At 38.3% G+C, this 20671-nt stretch overlaps 1 protein-coding gene across 2 annotated transcripts; it reads left to right on the plus strand.

The window, feature by feature from the left end:
* Positions 1-286: 286 nt before the first annotated feature.
* On the plus strand, positions 287-20671 carry ZNF507 (zinc finger protein 507). 2 transcript variants are annotated; one of them, XM_064671238.1, is made up of 7 exons: positions 305-388; positions 3055-5183; positions 6315-6420; positions 10835-10949; positions 13270-13374; positions 16551-16685; positions 16821-20671. In XM_064671238.1, exons 2-7 carry the CDS (start codon positions 3060-3062, stop codon positions 17182-17184), a joined length of 2949 nt encoding a protein of 982 aa, XP_064527308.1. In that variant the 5' UTR covers positions 305-388; positions 3055-3059; the 3' UTR covers positions 17185-20671. The 2 variants fall into 2 exon arrangements, with proteins under 2 accessions (XP_064527309.1, XP_064527308.1); XM_064671239.1 differs by lacking the exon at positions 13270-13374 and having other exon boundaries at positions 287-388.

A 20671-nucleotide genomic window follows, 5' to 3' on the forward strand; every position in this document is an offset into this window, starting at 1 on the left:
CAGTGTCACACATACCAGGGCTGTCACACACACCAGCACTGTGTCACACACTGGCTCTGTGTGTCACACACTGGCTCTGTGTCACAGTGTCACATACATGGGCATCGTGTATCACACACGGGCACTGTCACGCACACCAGGGCTGTGACACTCCGGCGGCTGGCAGTGACACTCTGGTAGTGTCTCACACACCAGGGCTGTTGCACACACCGGCATCGTGTCACACAGCGTCCCCGTCACCCACACCGGGGCTGTGACAACCCCGTCTCCATGGCAACGGGAGGCGGCGCTGACGCGGCGGCAGCGCCCACCCGCCGGTCACCTGACGCGGGCCCGCGGGTCACGTGATCCGGTCTCCATCGTCGCCATCTTGAAGCGGTGGCCGGAGGTGAGGAAAAACGGGATTTTTCCCCATTAATCCCGGTCAAAGCCGGGCGGGATTGGCCCGGTCCGGCGGGCAGTGGCGGCGGGCGGGCGGCGGCGAGCGGGCGGCAGGCAGGGCGCGATGCGCGACGGCGGGCCAGCCGGCCCCGGGACGACGCGGCGCTGCCCATGTGCGGAGCCGCGGGCGGCAGCGGCTCCCGGCGGAGCCTCCCCGGGCCGGGGTCGCCTCCGTTCCCTCCCCTCCCTTCCCTTCCCTCCTCACCGCCTCGCCTCTCCTGTGGCCAGCTCCCCGCTGCAGCTGCGGCCGCTGCTCCGCCGATGGAGCCGCGGCGGCGGCACCTGCGCGATGTAACGCGGGGCCGCTTTATACAGATCTCCCCGGAGGGGAGGGCGGCGGTCGGGCGACCCGGCCGGTGCAGTTTCCCTGCCCTCGGGAGCCGCGATGCGATCGGAGCGGCCTCTCCGGGTCAGGTGGTTGTGCAAAGCGTGGTTTGGCTTTTCCAGACCCGGAGGCGTTTTGCCCTGGCTGGGTCCTGCTGCCCGAGCGGGCGTTTTCCTCCGGTCTGGATCTTCCCCTCCAGGCCCCTTTGTCAGCCCCAGACCCCCTCTTTTAAGTCCTGTGTAGGTCTTGTCAAGGGTACATACTGGCACAGGCACTTGCCAGGCTGAAGTTTTATGCCCTGGGAGATTGAATCATCTGTACTGAAAACACTAAATTCCACATAATTTGTGTACAGATCTTATAGTCCCTCTAAAAAAAAGTCTGCAGTCGTAAGCATGAAAGTCAGTCCAAACAAATAGTGATGTAACACATATATATATGTGGTATATATACATATATACCATAGTTATGCATCTGATAACTGTGATTAGCTGAGAGCATCCCAAATCAATGCATCTCTCGCTTTGCATTTTTGACATAGCAACACTATATGGCAGCATATTCCTTTTATGGTTTGTCTAGAGGATTTCCTCTTAGTTTTTATGCTGCTTTCAGATGAAAAAGGTAGGGGAAATATTTGCCTATTTAGCATCACTTAACAAAGTTTTAAAGGGACCAAGTGTAATTTAAAGTAGTAATAAAAAGTCCTTATAATTTTCCTTAACTCATCAAAGTGAAAATATTTCAAGTAGACATTATTCCTTTGAGCACTTCATTAAATCTGCTTTCAGAGGGAAAAGCATATTTCTTCACTTTTCATAATGGTTTCTAAACATGTTACAGCCAGTATGAAACAAACAGCAAAGTGTTATTGTGTAAATGAATAGGGTGATTTTCAAGTGATAGTTTTCAACTTGAAATCTTTAACATGAGGTGCAAATGACACTAAAAAACTGACATTGCTTATATCCATAGTTCTGATGATAACCTGAGTTCTAAGTTGAATGGCAAATAAAGGTAACTTCAGTAGTTCTGCCTGGAATTTTTCTGTAGTGGAAAACATACAACACAGAACCTGCTCTCATAGGTCTATGCATTATATTGCTGTATAGTAAATCCATAAGCAGGAAAGAGTGGATTTTATGGGTCTGTAGGACCAATTCTGGAAGTTCTGGTTTGGCCCCTGCATCTTTTTTGAAAAAAAAAAAAAAAAATCCACATGAAAGAATTTGGCATAAATTTTCAAGGATGACTGGTAAATATCTATAATCTTTATGATCTCAGTTTATATATAGTATATTAAAAATGTATTAAATATATATGTGTGTGTGTAGTGGCACTTGAATAGGTTGTTTATAGACATTTTTTCAGGAGTAAATTTTACTGTAAGACTTTCTGTCCAGCTCCCTCACACCCCTCTACAGCTCTGCCCACATCACAAGATATGTTTTCATGTAGATTTAAATATACTGGCTTCTAATTTAACCTCCAACAGTACCACATTATTGCCTGTGGTTTATGGTTTGATATGTTTAAAGGAAGTGTAACTGGAAATAGCTACTGCCTATAGCTTTCTCTCAAAATAGAAAAGAATTGCTCTTTTCAACTTCAGTACCAATTTATTTTCCCTACAATTAAGGAATTGTAGAAAAAGCTGCAATTAGTAGGTTTTCTAGAAAAAGACATTTATAATGAGTAGTATGATCTGACATTTGAACGGTCTTTAAAATAGTCACAGTTAAATGACTAATGCAAGTGAATGTCAGAATTGTTTTCCTCTCCTAACATCTGAAGGAAAAAAAATTGCTTATTTTTGTAAATTACATTGTTGCAAATTGTCATTTCCTTTAGGAAACATCAGTGTATCAGTATGTTAGGAATACATTTTCATATCATACCATGGTTTTTAGACATAAATATGTGAGGGACTATTGTTTGGTATTTAAGTGTTTAACATTCAAATGTGCAGATCTTGTAAAGAAAAAGAGAATAGCTGTAACACTGTTAATCATCAACTTATACTTAAAAATACTTATATTGCCCTTGTACAACCTGGAGGCAGGCTGTTAGAGGCTCTCTTGGAATTATGCTGTCCAGCTGTATTGAACAGTATCCATGAAATGTCCTCAGCATCCTTGGCTATTTCTGTAGCCATCCTGAAAGTTTTCCTTAAGTTGGTGGCATTAGGCTTCCATACTTAGTAGAGAGGGAAATCTAAATAATACTAGGTTGTCTTTTTATTACTGTGCATGTATAAATGTTAATTTTTTACAAACCCTTTCTCCCAGGTATTATGGAAGAAGGAAGCACTGTTGCAGTATTGGTGCCAAATATTGGGGAGCAGGAAGCTGTGCTGATTTCAGAGACAGTCATTGGCCCAACACTTCAGAACAGCGAAGATCAGAGAAAATGTAAAACTGATCCACTCATCCATGTTATCCAGAAACTGAGCAAAATAGTTGAAAGTGAGAAGTCACAAAGATGCCTTTTAATAGGGAAGAAACGTTCCCATCCCGATGCTCCTGCGCAGTCCTTGGACGCAGAGGATCTTTGTGAAATCCCAGCTAAAGCAATTGAGCTGTCAGTGATTGCTACTAAAAAGACTGAAGAGTTACAAGCAGATTATTTTGTGACTGAATGTCTTCCACAAAGCAAAAAAAAAGTGACGTGCTACCAGTGTAGTCTCTGTAAGTTTCTATCCCCTTCGCTCTTAACACTACAAGAACATATAAAACAACACGGGCAGAAAAATGAGGTGATATTAATGTGCTCAGAATGTCATTTTGCTTCCAAGAGCCAAGAAGAGCTTGAATCCCACTTCCAAAATTACCACGAGAACGGTGGTAAAAACAGCATCCAGACAAAAGCGCAGCAGTGCGTAAATGTCGCCAGTTCATTCCTGCAGGGGCCGGTGGAAGGAAGTGTCAAATCAGGGACTGATCAGACAGGAAATGTGGAATGTAAAGATGGAAGTCAGTCTGCTCCTGTGCCCGAGGTGGGCAGGAGGAAGTGGTACACGTACGAGCAGTATGGCATGTACCGGTGCCTCATCTGCCGCTACACGTGTGGCCAGCAAAGGATGCTCAAAACGCACGCCTGGAAACACGCCGGGGAGGTCGACTGCTCCTACCCCATCTTTGAGGAGGAAAATGAAACTGCCAGCTTGTCAGAGACAGTTGTAACTCACACACCTCACAGCATGGATACAGTTGTCCTTTCTTTGGAAAACAATGAACTCGATATCCACAGTGAACCTTCTCTTCAGCTTCAGATTTGCAATTCTGAGCAACTGTCATGTAAGTCACCCATAGGAACAAATGTAAAAGAAGAGGAGATATTAACTGAGTCTGTGGTGCATTCTCCTACTACAGAGGTTGTAGAGGAGACTGTATCAGACACAGAACCGGACAATATGATAACTGACAGCCTGCTGTCATCAGCACAGAAAATCATCAATTGTAGTCCAAACAAAAAGGGTCACGTTAATGTAATAGTAGAGCGTCTGCCAGGTGCTGAAGAAAGTGTCTTACAAAAGCCATTCTTGATGAACACTGACATTGACACAGAAAAAAAATTAATCTCTGAGGAGTCCCATGTTACCTGTGAAGAACCTGAAGTTTATCGTTCAGATGAAATTCAAGAAGTAATAATAGAATGGAATAATACTGAGAAGAAAGATAATGAATTAAGCCCTAATAAAAATGTAACAGCTGATGAAAATGTGCCTCCTGCACGAAGGAGGACAAATTCAGAGTCTTTACGGCTGCACTCCCTAGCAGCAGAAGCTCTTGTTACAATGCCCATCAGAGCTGCAGAACTGACACGGTCCAGCTTCAGGGCTCTGACTGGGGAAGATGCTGGGGATGCAGGTGCAGGACAGGGAGGAGCTGATGGCCCATGCGTGGCTCATTCTAAAGTGGTATCCTCACTTAAGGATCCTTCAGAGGAGTTTAGTGGCTTAAACCAAAGTGAATGTGCAATAGTGGAGATAAAGAAAGACAGGCCAGAGTTATCAGAAGCCCCAATTAAAATGGGCATCAGCATGTCACTGCTCACTGTCATCGAAAAACTGAAGGAGAGGACAGACCAGAACGCTTCTGACGACGACATTCTGAAAGAACTACAAGACAACGCACAATGCCAGAACGCCAGTGATGCAAATATCCCTGGAAGCAACCTGGTGGAATACATCCCCAACGTGGAGCGGCCCTACCGCTGCCGCCTGTGCCACTACAGCAGCGGCAACAAGGGCTACATCAAACAGCACCTGCGGGTGCACCGCCAGCGCCAGCCCTACCAGTGCCCCATCTGCGAGCACATCGCTGACAACAGCAAGGACCTGGAGAGCCACATGATCAACCACTGCAAAACCAGGATGTACCAGTGCAAGCAGTGTGAGGAGTCCTTCCATTACAAGGTAAAGTTCTTTCCTGTGCCTGCCTGTAATAGCTAAATAACCTAATTTGCTACTTTTTAAATAATCGGTGATCCCTCTCTCTAACTTAATTCAGTCTGACATCCTGGCTTCGTTGTAATTACAATTAGGTATACTGCCAGCAATATACAATTCAGCTGTAATTACTCTGGGTTACCCACTGAAATAAATTTGCTTCCTCACTTAAGTTATTTTCCTGAGAATCATCTTATGGACATAATAACATCATGTTGTTTCTCTGCCCACATGTAACAACAGGAGGAAATGAAACTATCAGACAACTTTATAGTTGAAACTTCAAAAGAATGCTCAAACATGTCTGCCAGTTGTGAGTGTGCAAATGTAATCATGGCATTTGGGAGTACCATGAGACACATTGAAGCAGAAACCATTTTCTTTGTTTCTCTGTTGTTGTGTTGGTCTGGATGTTCTGTAGAACTTAGGTTTGAAAGATTACATACCAGAGCAGAGTAATATACTTCTGCCATTTTCCTAATTGCTATTTCAAGCATTAGTGCTGGTGAGTGTGTCCCTGTGTACTCAGCTCAGGACTCAAGAATATGGAATAGATTGCATCAGTATCGAGCTCTACAGCTGAAACTCCTGTAGGCAATCCTATCCCATATTTAATGTCATTTACACTTAGTTTGAAAAAATATACAGGTAGGGTAGCAAAAGGCTTTCTCTTCCCTCCCTTCCCCAGGCAAGCAGAAACAGGACCAACGTATTAAGTCACAAGGCAATACAAAAATTGAGTTAATTTTTACATAAGCTCTAACCTCTAATCTAATACTGCTTTGGGAGTATAATAATTTTGGAGGAAGAACAGTGGCCAGTTCTCTGTGGGAATGAGGGAAGAAGGAAATCTGTTTTCTAAATGAACACAAATCATAGAATGCTCTCGGTCATTGTCATCAATCCTTTATGTTACTAATCCATGATATTTGTTTTATTTCTAGTAAAATTACCTAAGGGATAATCTGTATATATGTTAACATTTTATAACAGTTGTCATTAAAACTTGAGTAACAATGTCACAGATGATTGCAGCATTTCAAGTGATCACTGTATGTTTGTAGTGTATATTTAAACATGGGAAACCCTTTTTTTCAGAGCCAACTGCGAAATCATGAAAGAGAACAACACAGTCTTCCAGAAATCTTTTCAACAGCTACATCTAACAAGCTCATAGTTTCCAATGAAGTTGATGACAGAGAAGGTAGTGTGTATATTTACACCTGAAATTACAAAAAATCATTCATAACATTACTTCTGTTTGCTGTATTTGTTTCAACATCTGCTGAAATGTTTTCATGCCTGATCATAACCTTCACTGTGTGTTTTTTTCAGTGTAAAAAATTTACCATAGTCAGTCTTGAGGTAGCATTAATTGTTAGGTAAGATGGTTTTAGCCCCTGTAATTGACCCTTGTATTTCTTGTGAAACACAAATGATACAGAGTATTACTCTGAATTTTTTCCTTCCTTCAGCAGCTACAGTATTTTTCAAATCACCTACAGTAAACAAAAGAAAGCCTTTTTTTTTAAAGTCACCATGGCAATGTAGTTTGCTGTCAGCATATACATACAATTCCATCCCTTCTGTGTTTAGAAATTTCTGTTTAATTATGGTAATGTCCAAAATGAGTAATTTCTTTTAGCCCTAGAGAGGCAAATGTAAGGCATTCTAAATATGCCACCTGTATCTGTAATAGTTGCCAAGGTAACAGTAGGTATGGATTTTCATAGAATCACAGAATATTAAGGGTTGGAAGGGACTTTAAAGCTCATCTTATTCCAACTCCTGCCATGGGCAGAGACACCTTCACTAGACCAGGTTGCTCAGATGTTTGTTTAACTGTGTATCTGCTTATAATGTTATAGTGTTTGTTTTACAAACAACAACAGCAACAAAAAAACCTCAAACCCTTGATGTGTTAAGGTAATCAGGGGAAAAAATAACCAAATTCTGTAGGAGAAAACGTGGCCTTAAAATCCTGTGAGTATCCTGGAGACCCAGTATTTATCACTGTAATGTAAATGCATCCTCTTCTCTGGTGAGTTACCCTTACTGAAAATATTTACAGCATTTTTATTTTGAAGGCAACACTGTAATTATTAACACTTTGAAATTTTAGAGCACTGTGAAAAAATACTAGTAATTATATAGTCTCTGAACAACTGTGAGCTGAAGTGTTTCCATTTTGTGCACATAGCTCTTTTCTGTCCTAACTGTGCTCTCTTGTTTGTTTAGACAGCAAAATGTGCACTCTAATAGTACTTAGGTTGCAGTAGAAATTTCTGGGTTCCACTCTCTCCTCTACAGCTGGTCAGTGAGTGCAAAAGTTATTGAAATTAATGCAGCTCCTTGTGAGAAAAGGGACTAACCAGCATGAGCCAGGGGGGATGGCTTGAACCAGCAATGCTTTTCCAAAGCAACGTGGTCCATGTCAGAATAGACTGACATCCATAACTTTTGCCTTCTGTTCTCTTAGCTCAGACTCTGTTTCTGGCTTTCAGTATACGAGTTAAAAACTTAAAAGCTAATTACCTTATTAGCCTCAGGTAGAATGACCCTTCCCAGCTCCTGTTTGCTCTCATCAATGCAGAAGGCATTTAAATTCAGGAAGTTGATCTGCAGTGCTTAGTACACCTAAGCCTGAGAGAGCCATCTGAAGTCAGGAGAAAACAGGAAGATGGCTGGGGAGAGTCTGCTGGTAGTGGGAACATTTCCCATTAAGTACTGGGTTTTTTATTTCAGAAGCAATAGCATAAATATTTTAATGGAAGTGATAGGAAATAAAACATTCTTAGTTTAGCTGGTTACAGCTTGGACTATTACTTCTGACAATGTTTTTTTTTGCTGTAAACCAGTATTCTTAAAGATGTCATGATATAGGAATATAACTATCTTGTAATGCCTGAAACATGTCAGATTTTGGGAAATACTGTACCTTTGTAGCTGAAGTCCTGTTAATGTGACTGAAAATCAAGAGGACTATCTGCTTTTGAAATTAGTATGTTTTAATGAAGTTGGTTGACTGTTTATATCCTGATCTTGTAACTAAACTTCCATGCAAGAGGAGCCCCTGTTCGAGAAATCTGCCTGCTTTTAATGTAATTACTTCAGAGATTTTTTTAAAATAGTTTTTACTCATTATTATCTTATCCAAGTGTTACAACCATGCACTTTAATTGATTGTTTACCCTACATGAAATTAAGTAATGTGGCTTGAATGAAAACAGTTCTTCTTTTAAACTTTTATTAACTCATACTGTGGAATGCTTAAATTATTTCAGAACCAATTTATAATCAAATTGCAACACCACTGCAGTACAGCAATCTCTTGTCAAACAGATGTCATCCCTATAAAGCGACACAAAACAAAGAAGTTTATGGCATAGCATCTGTTTATGTGAAAGATGCCTGAGCTGGAACAGTTTCATTTCTTGTTTATGAAATAGTTAGTCCTAAAAGTCTCTTTATTCATCATGGTTGTACAATAAATTAAAGGGGAGCATTATGACACTGCATATGATCAGATTGTAAATGTCTAATAATGAAGGAATAGGGTAATAAGCAGCATTACAGGAGCACCTGTTACTGCTGCTACAAAAAAGATCTGTCATTTCCATGTTCACTTTTAAGAGACCTGATATTCTCTATCCAGAAAGCAAAAGAGGCCCCAAACCCACAAGAAATAAGCCAGTGAAGGGGATGAGGGACATGACTGCTATTTTGTAACAGCAAGGGATTATTTGATGTATTATAATTTATGTGCATCTTGTTGAAGGAATAAATACAAAGTAGTGATTGGTATAAATAATTGCTCCTAAGTGTGTGCTACTGGGTGTGAGCCACACAGAACTATGCCACAGCTAATATGTTTGCATAATGCTTTAAAAATCTCATTAGACACTGTTTGTTTTAAGCTGCCTGCCCAATAAAATACCAAATTCATAACAGAAAATGCATTTGGAAGCAGTTTATTCTAAAACTGCAGAATTTAAGATGGAAAACCCATTCAAGTGGAGCATGGAATAGCTTCACACAGCCCCTGCTCTCCCATGGATCTGCAGCCCAGTGAATGTCCTCGATTCATTTGAGATCTTCTACATAAATGTGCTTTCATAAAAAATTAGTTGTAGAAATATAAGTTCCAAGCATATAATTAAGATTGTTTTGATAATTTACATTAAAGGAAAACCAAAACTAATAAATTTTACTAGATGAGCATATTGTAGGAAAAATTCCAATACATTTTGCCCTAAGGTTGACTTGCAAAGAGTGCCTGTTATATATTATTTCCATATTATTTTTTATAAGAATGCCAGAAGAGTGAGCACTGTGTCATGTTTTAAAGTGAAAAATAGGAAATATATTTTCTGTTATCTTGGTACACACAGAATTATTCAAATTTTATTTCAGACTGTCTTTGTATTCAGATTGCTCTTTTATTTTACATGATATACTGTATATTCTTCATAATAACCCTCTGGGGTTATTAGCCCTACCTGATTACTTTGCATCTTGAACCAAAAGTGCTGAATTTTGGGGTGCAAGTTTTATTAGTGGTAATTTTTCCTTTCTACTTCAGTTAGCTGTGTGACTATATCCCTCAGGACAATATTTCTAAGACTTTTTTTTTTTACATAATTCAATGCCTACCTGTGGGGAAAAAGAAATGTCTCCTTAAAATTAGAGTTTTACTGTAAAGATTCTCAGTTGCTGTTTTGATAATGAAAAGATTCAGTCTAAAAAAAAAAAAAAAAAGCATGAAGTGCTGCATGGGAATGGGAAAACTACCTGCATAAAAATACCATCCCTCTTCCCAAATGTTAATACCTTAACCCAAACCAGTTCCATTACTCAGTGAGGGAGCAGGAACAGGGCTGTTTAAGTCTACACACATCTCAAAAAATATTCCAACTGTGCACTTGTGGGCACACATTTTCCTGTGTTTAAGGAGTCATTAGCCTCTGTCTCTGCAAACATTAATTTTTCAAGAGTCTTTTTCATTCTGGAAAGAAAAAATGATTTTTTTTACAATTGCTTTTTAGTAATTTGGAGAAGTTCCAAATTATTTATTAAGACATCTGGTCAGTATCTATTTTTTTTATCATCTCATATCCTTCGGAGAGTGTGAGTATATGTGGATGATGAAGAGGATTTAGAGGGTTTGGGAGGCCTTTTGCTTTGGTTTTCTGTGTCTGCCAGTTTGAAACTCTTCCTTTCTCAATCCCCATCTTTTCCTTTGATTTGATGCATTCTGCAAAGCAGTGAAACTGCTGGGTTCAGCAGTTCCCACATTTCATCACCTTTTGCTGTAAGACAGGATTTTACCCAACTGCAGGAAGAAGGGAAGTGTCCACATAAAGAATGTGTTTTCCTAAAATTTTAATAATTCCAGTAAATGGCAGGGCTAATGCAGAACAGCATGGTAAAATAAACCATACCTTTATTATTTCTATGTCCGTTGCCTGTTTAATACTTTAAAAGCATTAAATATTCAAGACTATTACTCTAAAATGTTAATTCATGTTTTGTAACTCAATTGTGATGAAATTCTCATCTGAGAACTCCTTACAATGCTGGATGCAACTCTCTAAAATAAGGGATTTTGTTTCATACAGGAAATAAGTCTTCAGTTCAGAAACTGTACAGGTGTGATGTATGTGACTACACAAGCACAACCTACGTTGGTGTACGAAATCACAGACGAATCCATAACTCTGATAAGCCATACAGGTAAGTGTCTCAATTATTGCCAGCCTCTGACAAGGTAACTGAATTGCTCATGCAATTTTGAAGACATTGCTAAAGAAGTGCAGTTACATAATTCTACTGCAGATTTGAAGGAGCCACACTTGCTGGTTGACTCAAACCATGTAATTAAGATTTGCTAATTTTTCCAGAATGTACCTTTTGCTGTAGCAGTCTATTGCTTGTTTTCAGTTTGAAGCATTCACATGTGGAAATGGAAATAATTACATTGTAATATTGGACTTCAGCCAACAGCAATAAGACATTTCTCAAAATCCTTGCATGCTTAAGTTCATTTTGGATTTGCTTTGTTGCAAAATGTTCTTCTTTGTCATATTACTGCTTTATACACTGGCTACTACAGAGTGTGGCAAAATTCTGCCCTTTATCTTGTTGCCAGACTCCTCATCTTTTTCACAGGTTTCAAACAATATTACCACACTCACTTAGGATCAGATTTTATGAACTTTCTATGAGGGTATCATATGGATTTATATAGAAACTTGGATATCTAAAATCATGTGTAACACTGTAGCTCAGGTCCCCAGCAAAAAACTAAATCCTGCACTTTTCTATTGGTTGCTGCATAAATTCCTGCAAATTCAATCTGTGCTCGTTCAGTGTGGATCTCTGTCCCTCTCTAGTGGCTAGAAAATAGATCAGACTTAATGGGCTTTTTGAGCTGATATACTTCTGACTTTTTAATACAAGTTCTGGAAACTCAACACCTTGAAATGCTGAGCTCAGCCAGGGACTTTCTCTTTTGGATAAACAAACCCAGAAGACATGTTGTATTTTGATTTGTGCATTATAATGATATCCCAGAACACTAGCAAAAATTTGCAAGATGTTTGCTCAGAGAGCAAACGTGGAATACAAACAGATTGTTTTTCTCCTTAGTATCTTCCCTCTTGCCATTATTTATGACTTGTGAGGTTGGAACAGCAGATACTGCAGAGTGTCTTGTACGTGGTAGTTTTCGAATTGGTGTTAGTTGGCCTGTTTTGATTTAGGAACCCTTGGAATCCATTGGTGATACAAACTGCTGCATACTAAATATAAACTACTGATGTGGCTTGCTTTTCTTACTATTTTTTCATAATCTCCTTAGACAAATTCAAAAAACTGGCAAGCAACAGCCTAAAATCTGTAATGATCCAGGATTTATGGTATTTCTCCTTCTGAAACATGTATTTCTCAAGCCCTCCATAGTATCAAATAGCAACCTACTTTATTGATGCCATTTTTAGAGCTCTAAACATATTTTATAATTTGACAAAAATTGCTGGAAATTAAGCTGTACAGCCTCAAATGATGTGTTTTTGTAGATTTCATACCTTCTGGATTTTAATACTGCACAATTAAATCCTTTCAAAAATAAAGTGAGTATTTTCATACAAAGTGTCCTGCAGTCTTAAACTGTTCCACACTATAGACTAGACTTTATAAATGTTAGACATTTTACCATTAAAAAAAAACCCAACAACTATAGTCCTAACAAATATATAGGAGTTTTAGCTGAGCTTGATAGTTTCCACTTAAATATGTTCTATACAGGAAGGTTTTGTGGTACTATATTGATATTCATGAATAGCATAGAATTTGTGCAATACTTTGAGATCCAAATCCGTGGATCTAAATCTAAATTCAGACTGGTTTATGTATTGTTTTTATACAAAGATAGTGCATCAGAAGTAAGAAAAAAAACCCCAACATAATTTGGACAGCGTGATGAGACACACTTGTCTGAGGGCACTTGAAGCTAAACGTGTTGATCATGTCACTGATTTCTATTTCAGGTATAATGCCCTGAAACTTAGACATTTCATTACTAAATATATAGTTTGACTTTTAAAATGGCATGAGAAACATTGCTGTTGCATTAAGTAGAACATATATTCTGGAGGAACAAGGCTCATGTCTAAATCTAGTCTGTCCCCTATAGCTCTTAGGGTCACATTGTGCCTTTGGTCAACACAGCCAGGTAACTTGGATCAGGGCTGCATCCCATCCTCATCCCCCTTACACTTAGTGTGCTTGCCCACATCAGGAGGGGTACACAAGATAGGTGTAAGGAAGGAACATAGTCCCCATACCCAGAGATTCCTGCTGAAAGGTGGAGGCATTTTTGGGCTGCAAAAGATTCTCACTGCCCAACAATTACAGGTCAGCATCATCACTTTGACTTCTGTAAATACTGTTAGCCTTGAACTGTAATCTTTCTAGGAACCTTTGCTTTCTCTTGTTTTCAGAACAGTGTTAGCAGTTAATTGTCAGATTAGTTCACTTCTTGTTGTCTCTTCAGGTGTCGAGTCTGTGACTTCGCCACCACAAATATGAATAGCTTGAAATGCCATATGAGGCGGCACCCCCAGGAGCATCAGGCAGTGCAGCTAATGGAACAGTACAAGTATGTAACGGCTCTCATTTGGCAAAAAGCTGTCATAGTACTCATTTTGTTATGTTAAGAAACAAAGCAGTGTTTAGATTCTATTATCCTCCCTCCTAGACTCATTCTTTGTTCCAGAAAGTTGTTTGGGGTTGGCTTTTTTTTTGAGGGAGAGATTTGCCGTGGCATTCCCAGGGAGTGTTTATGCTGGCTGATTAAACATGTCCACGGCTTCCCTCTGCTACAGCATTCAGCTTCTTCTTCCCAGAATGTGGTGGTTGCATATAAACTGCCTATTGCAAGTAGTTTCTGGACCGTGTTAATTACCAAAGCATGCCTGGAATTGTTTGGGAGGATGCATGTGCCAAAACCATGTCATGGCACTTCTAATATTTAACATTATAGATGGGTAAATTCCAATATCCAGGAATGTTCTCTGTTTAATATCCTAGTCTAAGCACAGCCTTTGCATATAAATGTTAGTTAGAATCCAGGTTGGCATTACCTAGTTAAGAATTAGTATGAATAGTCATTATGTTTAAGTGATGAGTGTCCTTTACAGTTTGTCCATAGGTATGTGTAGTTTATATATATATGAGAAAGTTGGCACAAATATGTGTAATTGTCTACTACTAATTTGCAACAAAAAAGCTGGGAAAGAAACTCAGGAATATTCTGAACACTTCTTAGTGGAAGATTTTAAAGGCAATAGGGAGAATGCAAATAAAGCACATTCACATCAAGGTTTCTTCTCAAGAAAAGCTTCTTCTACAACTTAAAAGTCCTTCCACTGCCTTTTCCCCTAAAATGTTCCAAGAAGCTTTAAGTTCTATTTGTTCTGCTGTCATACTTCACACAGTATTGCTGAGTGCTCTTACTGTAACCAGAGATTACACTTTGGTCCCTGCATCCCCAAGTCTATCAAAAGCTGAAAGATAATTGTTTCCTTGGTAGATCAATTTAGGATACACTTGAATAGTAAGGTTTAATAATTCACCATAAGTCAACCTGTAGGGCAGATCATGCTATGGAACTGAAAGGCTTCTACTACTGAACTCAAAGGTAAATAATTTTGTCTCTCTGAGAATGTGTTGCATATACTGTAACTATATTTTTAAGTATATGATCATTAACTGTAGTGCATCATGCTAAAATTGTTGGAGTTTTTGTGTCTCATTTGAACTTTACACTAAAGTAGTCAACAGTATTTGGCAATATTCTCACAGTATTCTCAGCAAAGTAAATCTTATTAGTAAGTTAATAAGTGTAAATTAATGAGTAAATTAATTAAGTTAATGTACTTCAAAAAATAAGAGAGTAATTAGAAGGAGATAAAAAACAAACACTGGACTGCAGCTTCCTTCACTGTGTTACCAACCCACTGACCAAGCTGTGTTAGTGGCACAGAAAAATCATATGTATAATAAGACTAGTGGATACATGTGCACACAGAATGGAATTAAGATTATTTGTTGAACTTTGTGTTTTGCAAAAAAAAAAAAAAAATATTTTGGCCTAATTTTATCTGTAAATTAACTATAAGGTCTGCTTTTTATCTTGTTTTTAATGATTTGTTTTTTAACAGCCTCATTAGAGACACTAAGATTCTCAATCTGAGAATGAACTGGCCTATCTTTGAAAGCATCCATTTTCTTTGTAAGGCTTCAAATTAGAAGGAAAAGAGAAAAATAGGATATTACATTCCAAATCAAGTAATAGAGAAAAGTGAGCTAGAAGGACATGCCTGTTGTTCCCCAGCAGGACAGAATTATCTTGCTACATAAGCAAGGTAATGTACCGTGCCTTCACCCAACTTGGGAGATTTTTGCTGTTCTCTGCAATCTTCTGCTGAGCAGAAATAGTTTCCAATATATATGATTATTTGCAGGGCATTTAGGGAGTATATTCTACTGTCATTAAGAGAAGTCATAAAACCTTACTGAATTGTAGTGTATAACGTGTTTTTGTGTAGGCCTTCTTATGTTTTCAGGTTATACTTCTGAAAAGGTCTTAAAAGTTTACAAAATCTGACTAGTATGGTAGTAATTTTAACAGACTCATCATAGTGTACCTACTGGGATCACATTGCTTGAGCAGAAAACACCTTACTCTCATTGAGGAATGAAATCCTTTCCTAGCTATAATTTATTAGCACAAGGTCACCTTTGATTGCTTCTGGCCTTTTCCATGTGATTTGGGAAACTAAAAACTTCCAAAGTAGCAGGGAGCTGAGCAAAGGAGCTTCTCTGTCCAAAAGGCAAGCAGCTACATCATCTTGACTATGTGTGAGGTTCTGCTGTGGAGTGATGTCATGCACTCATCTCCTTTATGCTGAGGTGACTTATTTATCATTTTAAGAAACATTTAAAAAAAAATCCTCTGTTCTGTGTTCATATATGAAAAAATTAATATGAGATTTGATCAGGTTTGGGTTATTTGCAGCCATATACACTACATCTCCCTGTAAATAGGATTTATTCTTCAAGGTTTTGTTCTTCACTGTATAAGACTGTTTTGCAGGGAAATAGAGAATAATCTGGAGGTACCCAAGCTGATAGAAAACTCCGCAGAGAAAACGGTCACCTGTCTGATTCTTGAGCTGTGAATATATTCAAAATCTGACTGGACACTGTCCTCAGTAACCTGCTGTAGCTGATCCTGCTCGAGGCAGGTGCACTGGACTAGGTGATCTCAAGAAGTCTCTTCCAATTTCAACAGCTCTGTGATCCTTAAATAAACTAATACATGCTACAGCAAAGACTTTATTACTTCAATTGACATTATCAGTGCTGATTACACAGCTCCTGCTTGGTTCAGAGCAATGGCAAAGAGAGCTCACTACCTGCCTGCCAGATCCCACACACCAACACACGCCCTCTTTGTGCAGTCATCAGAAATACTGCATCTTTGCAGTGTTTAAGCAGTTTTAACTGGCCAAACAGATTAAGATTTTAATTCAGTTGTTTAAGAAATCAGAAAAATCAGACTTAAAAATTCTCAGACCCTAAAACTAGTCTTATATTTCAGGATGGAACTTTGCAAACTAATGTGGCCTAGTTCTGAAACTGAAAATGGGGACCAGGAAGAAGATTCACGTGGATCTCTCTGCTCATCCTTTTGAAAGAACTAATCCATTACTAAACTAATAAAATTTAACTTCTAAATGTTTCTCTTTTTCCTTCTCCATTTTCCCCTAGATGTTCTCTCTGTGGATATGTATGTAGCCATCCTCCATCCCTGAAGTCCCACATGTGGAAACATGCAAGTGACCAAAATTATAACTATGAACAAGTGAACAAGGCCATTAATGATGCCATATCACAAAGCAGTAGGTATGTCTGATTTGCTGTCAAGCCCTATCATCTAGAATTTTCCTAAGACCCAACCCTGATCCAAAATAAACTTCCTATTAAAAAGCAACAACTGTACATTTTGATATCTGTTTTGGTTTTTTCCTATTATTCCAGGTTTCAAGGACAGCTCACTGACAAAACCTTATTAGAAGGCACAGATGAAAGTACAGTACCTATACTAGGAAGTTCAGACAACTTGGTGTCTTTTACAGAGTCTATCAACCAGACTACAAATGAAATTTCAGGTTCTGATGAGAATGAAAAACCTAACTTGATGAATACCTCATGCAGTTTAGAAAAGAACTCCACTCTACCCCATCTTGGCACAGAATACTGTGTTCTTCTCTTCTGCTGCTGCATTTGTGGTTTTGAGTCTACTAACAAAGAAAACCTGCTGGATCATATGAAAGAACATGAGGGTGAAATCATAAACATCATCCTAAATAAGGACCACACCACAACTCAAAATACAAACTAGGTGAAGCAGTAAGTTAAGAGGATTTCCTAGAGTGAATATTTTCTTGCTTTGCTAATTTTTGCCTGAGAAACTTGCTAAAGAGAAGAATTGCTAGCAAAACTTGATTTCCCATCCTGAGTCCTTGTTTCAGTAGGAGTACAATATTTTAACCAGGGACTGATGAATCATTTAAGAGATAAATATAATGAGTGATGAATAGAATGATCCATTTGAACCTGTTATTTCTTTATATGGTGCCAAGAATGTAGGATTGTTGGTTTTTCTTCTTTCCTTGTCAGTTACTCATCAGTAATAATGCATTAGTACAGTACTTTAAAACCCAAAGGTGTGAAAGCTTTGTATCAGTTGAAAAGCTTTTCTCTTCCTCCCTCTTTGTTGTTTTCCAAGTAATTCAGCAAAGGACTTTTTAACTGTCTTTTTTTGAAACTGGCAACAGGCCAGATAAAAATTTTACAATATGATCTCATAAACCTCACTGGATTCTGGAAGGTAGAGCAGCAGAAGTTGAAGGGCCTAGAAGCATTTTGCTAATAATTTGATTGGATCCCCACTAAAAAACCTGATATTTTTCCAACTCGTAGTGTGTAAAATATCCTTTATAATAATGACCTGTTGTTTCGTAATGGTCTTCTTGACACATTCAGCAGAACTGTTTAAAAAAACCAACCTTGTAATGTCACTTGCCATTTGTGGTGATTACTTTGCAGTATGTATGAGCAATGTTTTTAATGAGAACAAGATATGAATAATAATTGCCACTAAGTGACGTAGACTCCAAAAGATGTAGGTGAGCACAAATTGGGATTTTGAGAAATGCCTACATGCTTTGGCAATCTTTGAAATCCCACTGAGTGGCTAAGTTTCCCCTGTGTCTGTCAGAGCTGTAAATGTAGAAATAATGAGCTGAAAGATAACCTTCCTGTAGAAAATCTTATTTAAAAAAAAAAAAAGGCAAACAATGTCTTAAGCCAAAACTGCATCCAGTCACTTATAGAATAAAATTTTACTAGTATGGATTCATAAAGGGAATTAGAGATTACTTTGTTTTCTAAGAAACACATAGAAATCTCTCCCTCTTAAAACCTTTAGCTTCTAAAATTACAGCGTGGGGGGTTTTTTGGTTTGTTGTTTTTATAGTTACAGCAATTTGCAGTCCAAGACATTCATCTGTGTATCAGTTTGGGATATTATTACACTGGTTAGTTACCTGGCAACTTTGCTGAGGTTATTTATGAAGTTGGCTACTTCACTCGTTTGAAATACATATATCAATCAAGTGAAGTAGTAGCACTTCCAAAGAAGCCCTTTAGCAGCCAGATTTAAACTTTCTAAATCAGGCAGGTATTCCTGCCTTTAATGAATGGCAGATGCACAGCAACACGCCTAGTTCCCGACATGGGGGTGCAGTTGCCTGATTTTCAGTAGCTCATGACTCAAAAAGTTACTTACTCTTAGCAAATCAGTGGTTTCTGGTTCCTTTATTTGTACATTTCTGCTCTCAGAAATCAGCTCCAGCTGTAAATCTGAGAGGGTGGCACGTGTAGTGTCTGTCTGTTGTGTTATCACTGACTGAAGTGGCGACCAGGAAAAGAAAACAAAAGGTCTTTGTACAGCCTCACGAAGCAGCACAAGATGTAAAGGCCAGGGTAAAAGCACTAAGACCTCAAGTACATTTAATGGTATTTGTTTTCATGAGATTTCCTCAATTTGACCTATTCTTAAGGTTAAATAGCTATTATTTTGTTTATAAATTAGAAAGGCGAAAGGACAGATTTTACTTTAAAAATTGGTCAGGATATAAGGTCAAAGCATTTTTGCGTTCAGATATTTGAGACATTTTAAATACATATGTGAAGTACACAGTATTTTAAGTTAAAAGTAATTTTTTGTATTCCTACAGATGGGTTTTACATTTGAAAAAGCACGATTCATTTACACTATCTCAAATTCAATTAGAGATAGTAAACTTTTAGTGGGATATTCATACTGTCTTACATCAATATTTTACCTTCAGTATAGAACTCATGTGAAAATCCTACGTTATCTGGAATACATCTCAACTTTCTCATTCAGAGATCCCATTTGTTGGAAAAATTAAAGGACAGCGAGATCCATTGCTAAACTACCGATCAGTATTGACAGATACAATATTTACCACATTGTTGTTTTTGTGTAAAGGGATAATTAAAGTTGCTCAGCTAGTGAAAGATAAAAGTGAAAAACTTGCATTTATAAGCTAAGAAGGAGGTGACAGTGAACCAAGACTTAAAAAGTGATTCACCTTGAATCAAAATGAACAGCTTTGGTGTCTGTGGAAGGCACACTTGCAGCACTGTGTGCAGTGCACCAGGAATCAGTGTCATGGGATTACTGAGCAGGACATGTCTATTCTCAGTTCTTTGCCATCTTGTTGCTTTTTTCTTTTTGACCACATGTTCCTATAAAATAGTAGAAAGCTACTTGCCACTAAAAACCGTTATCAGTCCTAACAAACGCCAACAAAGAATTCTTTCCCACATACAGAGGTTTATTTTTTTATCTGTCTCCATGCTGCTTGCCTTTAGTTACCCACTCAATTCCCATGGACTCTGTCAGGAGTTCTGCATGTAATCATAGACTTAGTTTTTCTGAAAGCAAATTGTTCCTCAGGTTATCTGCTTTCAAAAGCCCGTGGATGGCTTGGCTGCATGTTTTGGAAGGGGGTTTAAGCGCATTTCAAAGTCACAAACACTGGGGTTTTCCCCTATTTTTTAAGCTTTTAAAATATTCTTGGATCTTTGGTCACAGCACTATCAGGTGATCAGCTACTCACATGCTGTTTGTTTAAATTAGATTTTATTCTGTGATATGAACTGTAACTTGCAGCTTTGTTTTAAATGCCTGTACTTCCACTAAAGAGCAAACTTCATTCAGACTGGGCTGTACTGAAAAATATTTGCATATTTCATCTTCCTGATTTATGCTTGGAAAAATAGAGTGGGATTCAGTCAGAGTTATTGCATTTTCCTCTTTCATAAGCACTTATTTAATCATTTGAAGAAATGTACAGTTGGTGCTCAAAGTAACATTTGTTAAGATATATTTAATAGAAATTTACATTTGCATTTGATATTCATGGACATGGGTACATGTATTTTTTTAAGAAAAGGTATTGTAACACTATGGCACTGCTTTTATAGCCAAAGTATAAAAAAATTTAGAAAACTGACATGTAAAGACTGCAGTTAATTCTGATACTGTATCTTATTAAATAGGATGAGTTTTGTTTTATAAAGTTATCCAGCACATTAAGCTGCATGCCTTAAGCTCTCTCTAGGATTGTGTTCCTGATAGACAACTGTTTGGAACTATGAAGCAAAGTCTGTAGTACTACTTTAACTACCTTCTGGAATACTGTACAATGTTAGAATAATTTATTTTGCTTTACAGGAGTTTGTCACGTATTGACTTTAATATTGTATTTTGGTAATAAACTTTTTTTGTTAAA

Source organism: Pseudopipra pipra, chromosome 14 (assembly GCF_036250125.1).
Source record: "Pseudopipra pipra isolate bDixPip1 chromosome 14, bDixPip1.hap1, whole genome shotgun sequence".
In the NCBI taxonomy this organism is placed as follows: Eukaryota; Metazoa; Chordata; class Aves; order Passeriformes; family Pipridae; genus Pseudopipra; species Pseudopipra pipra.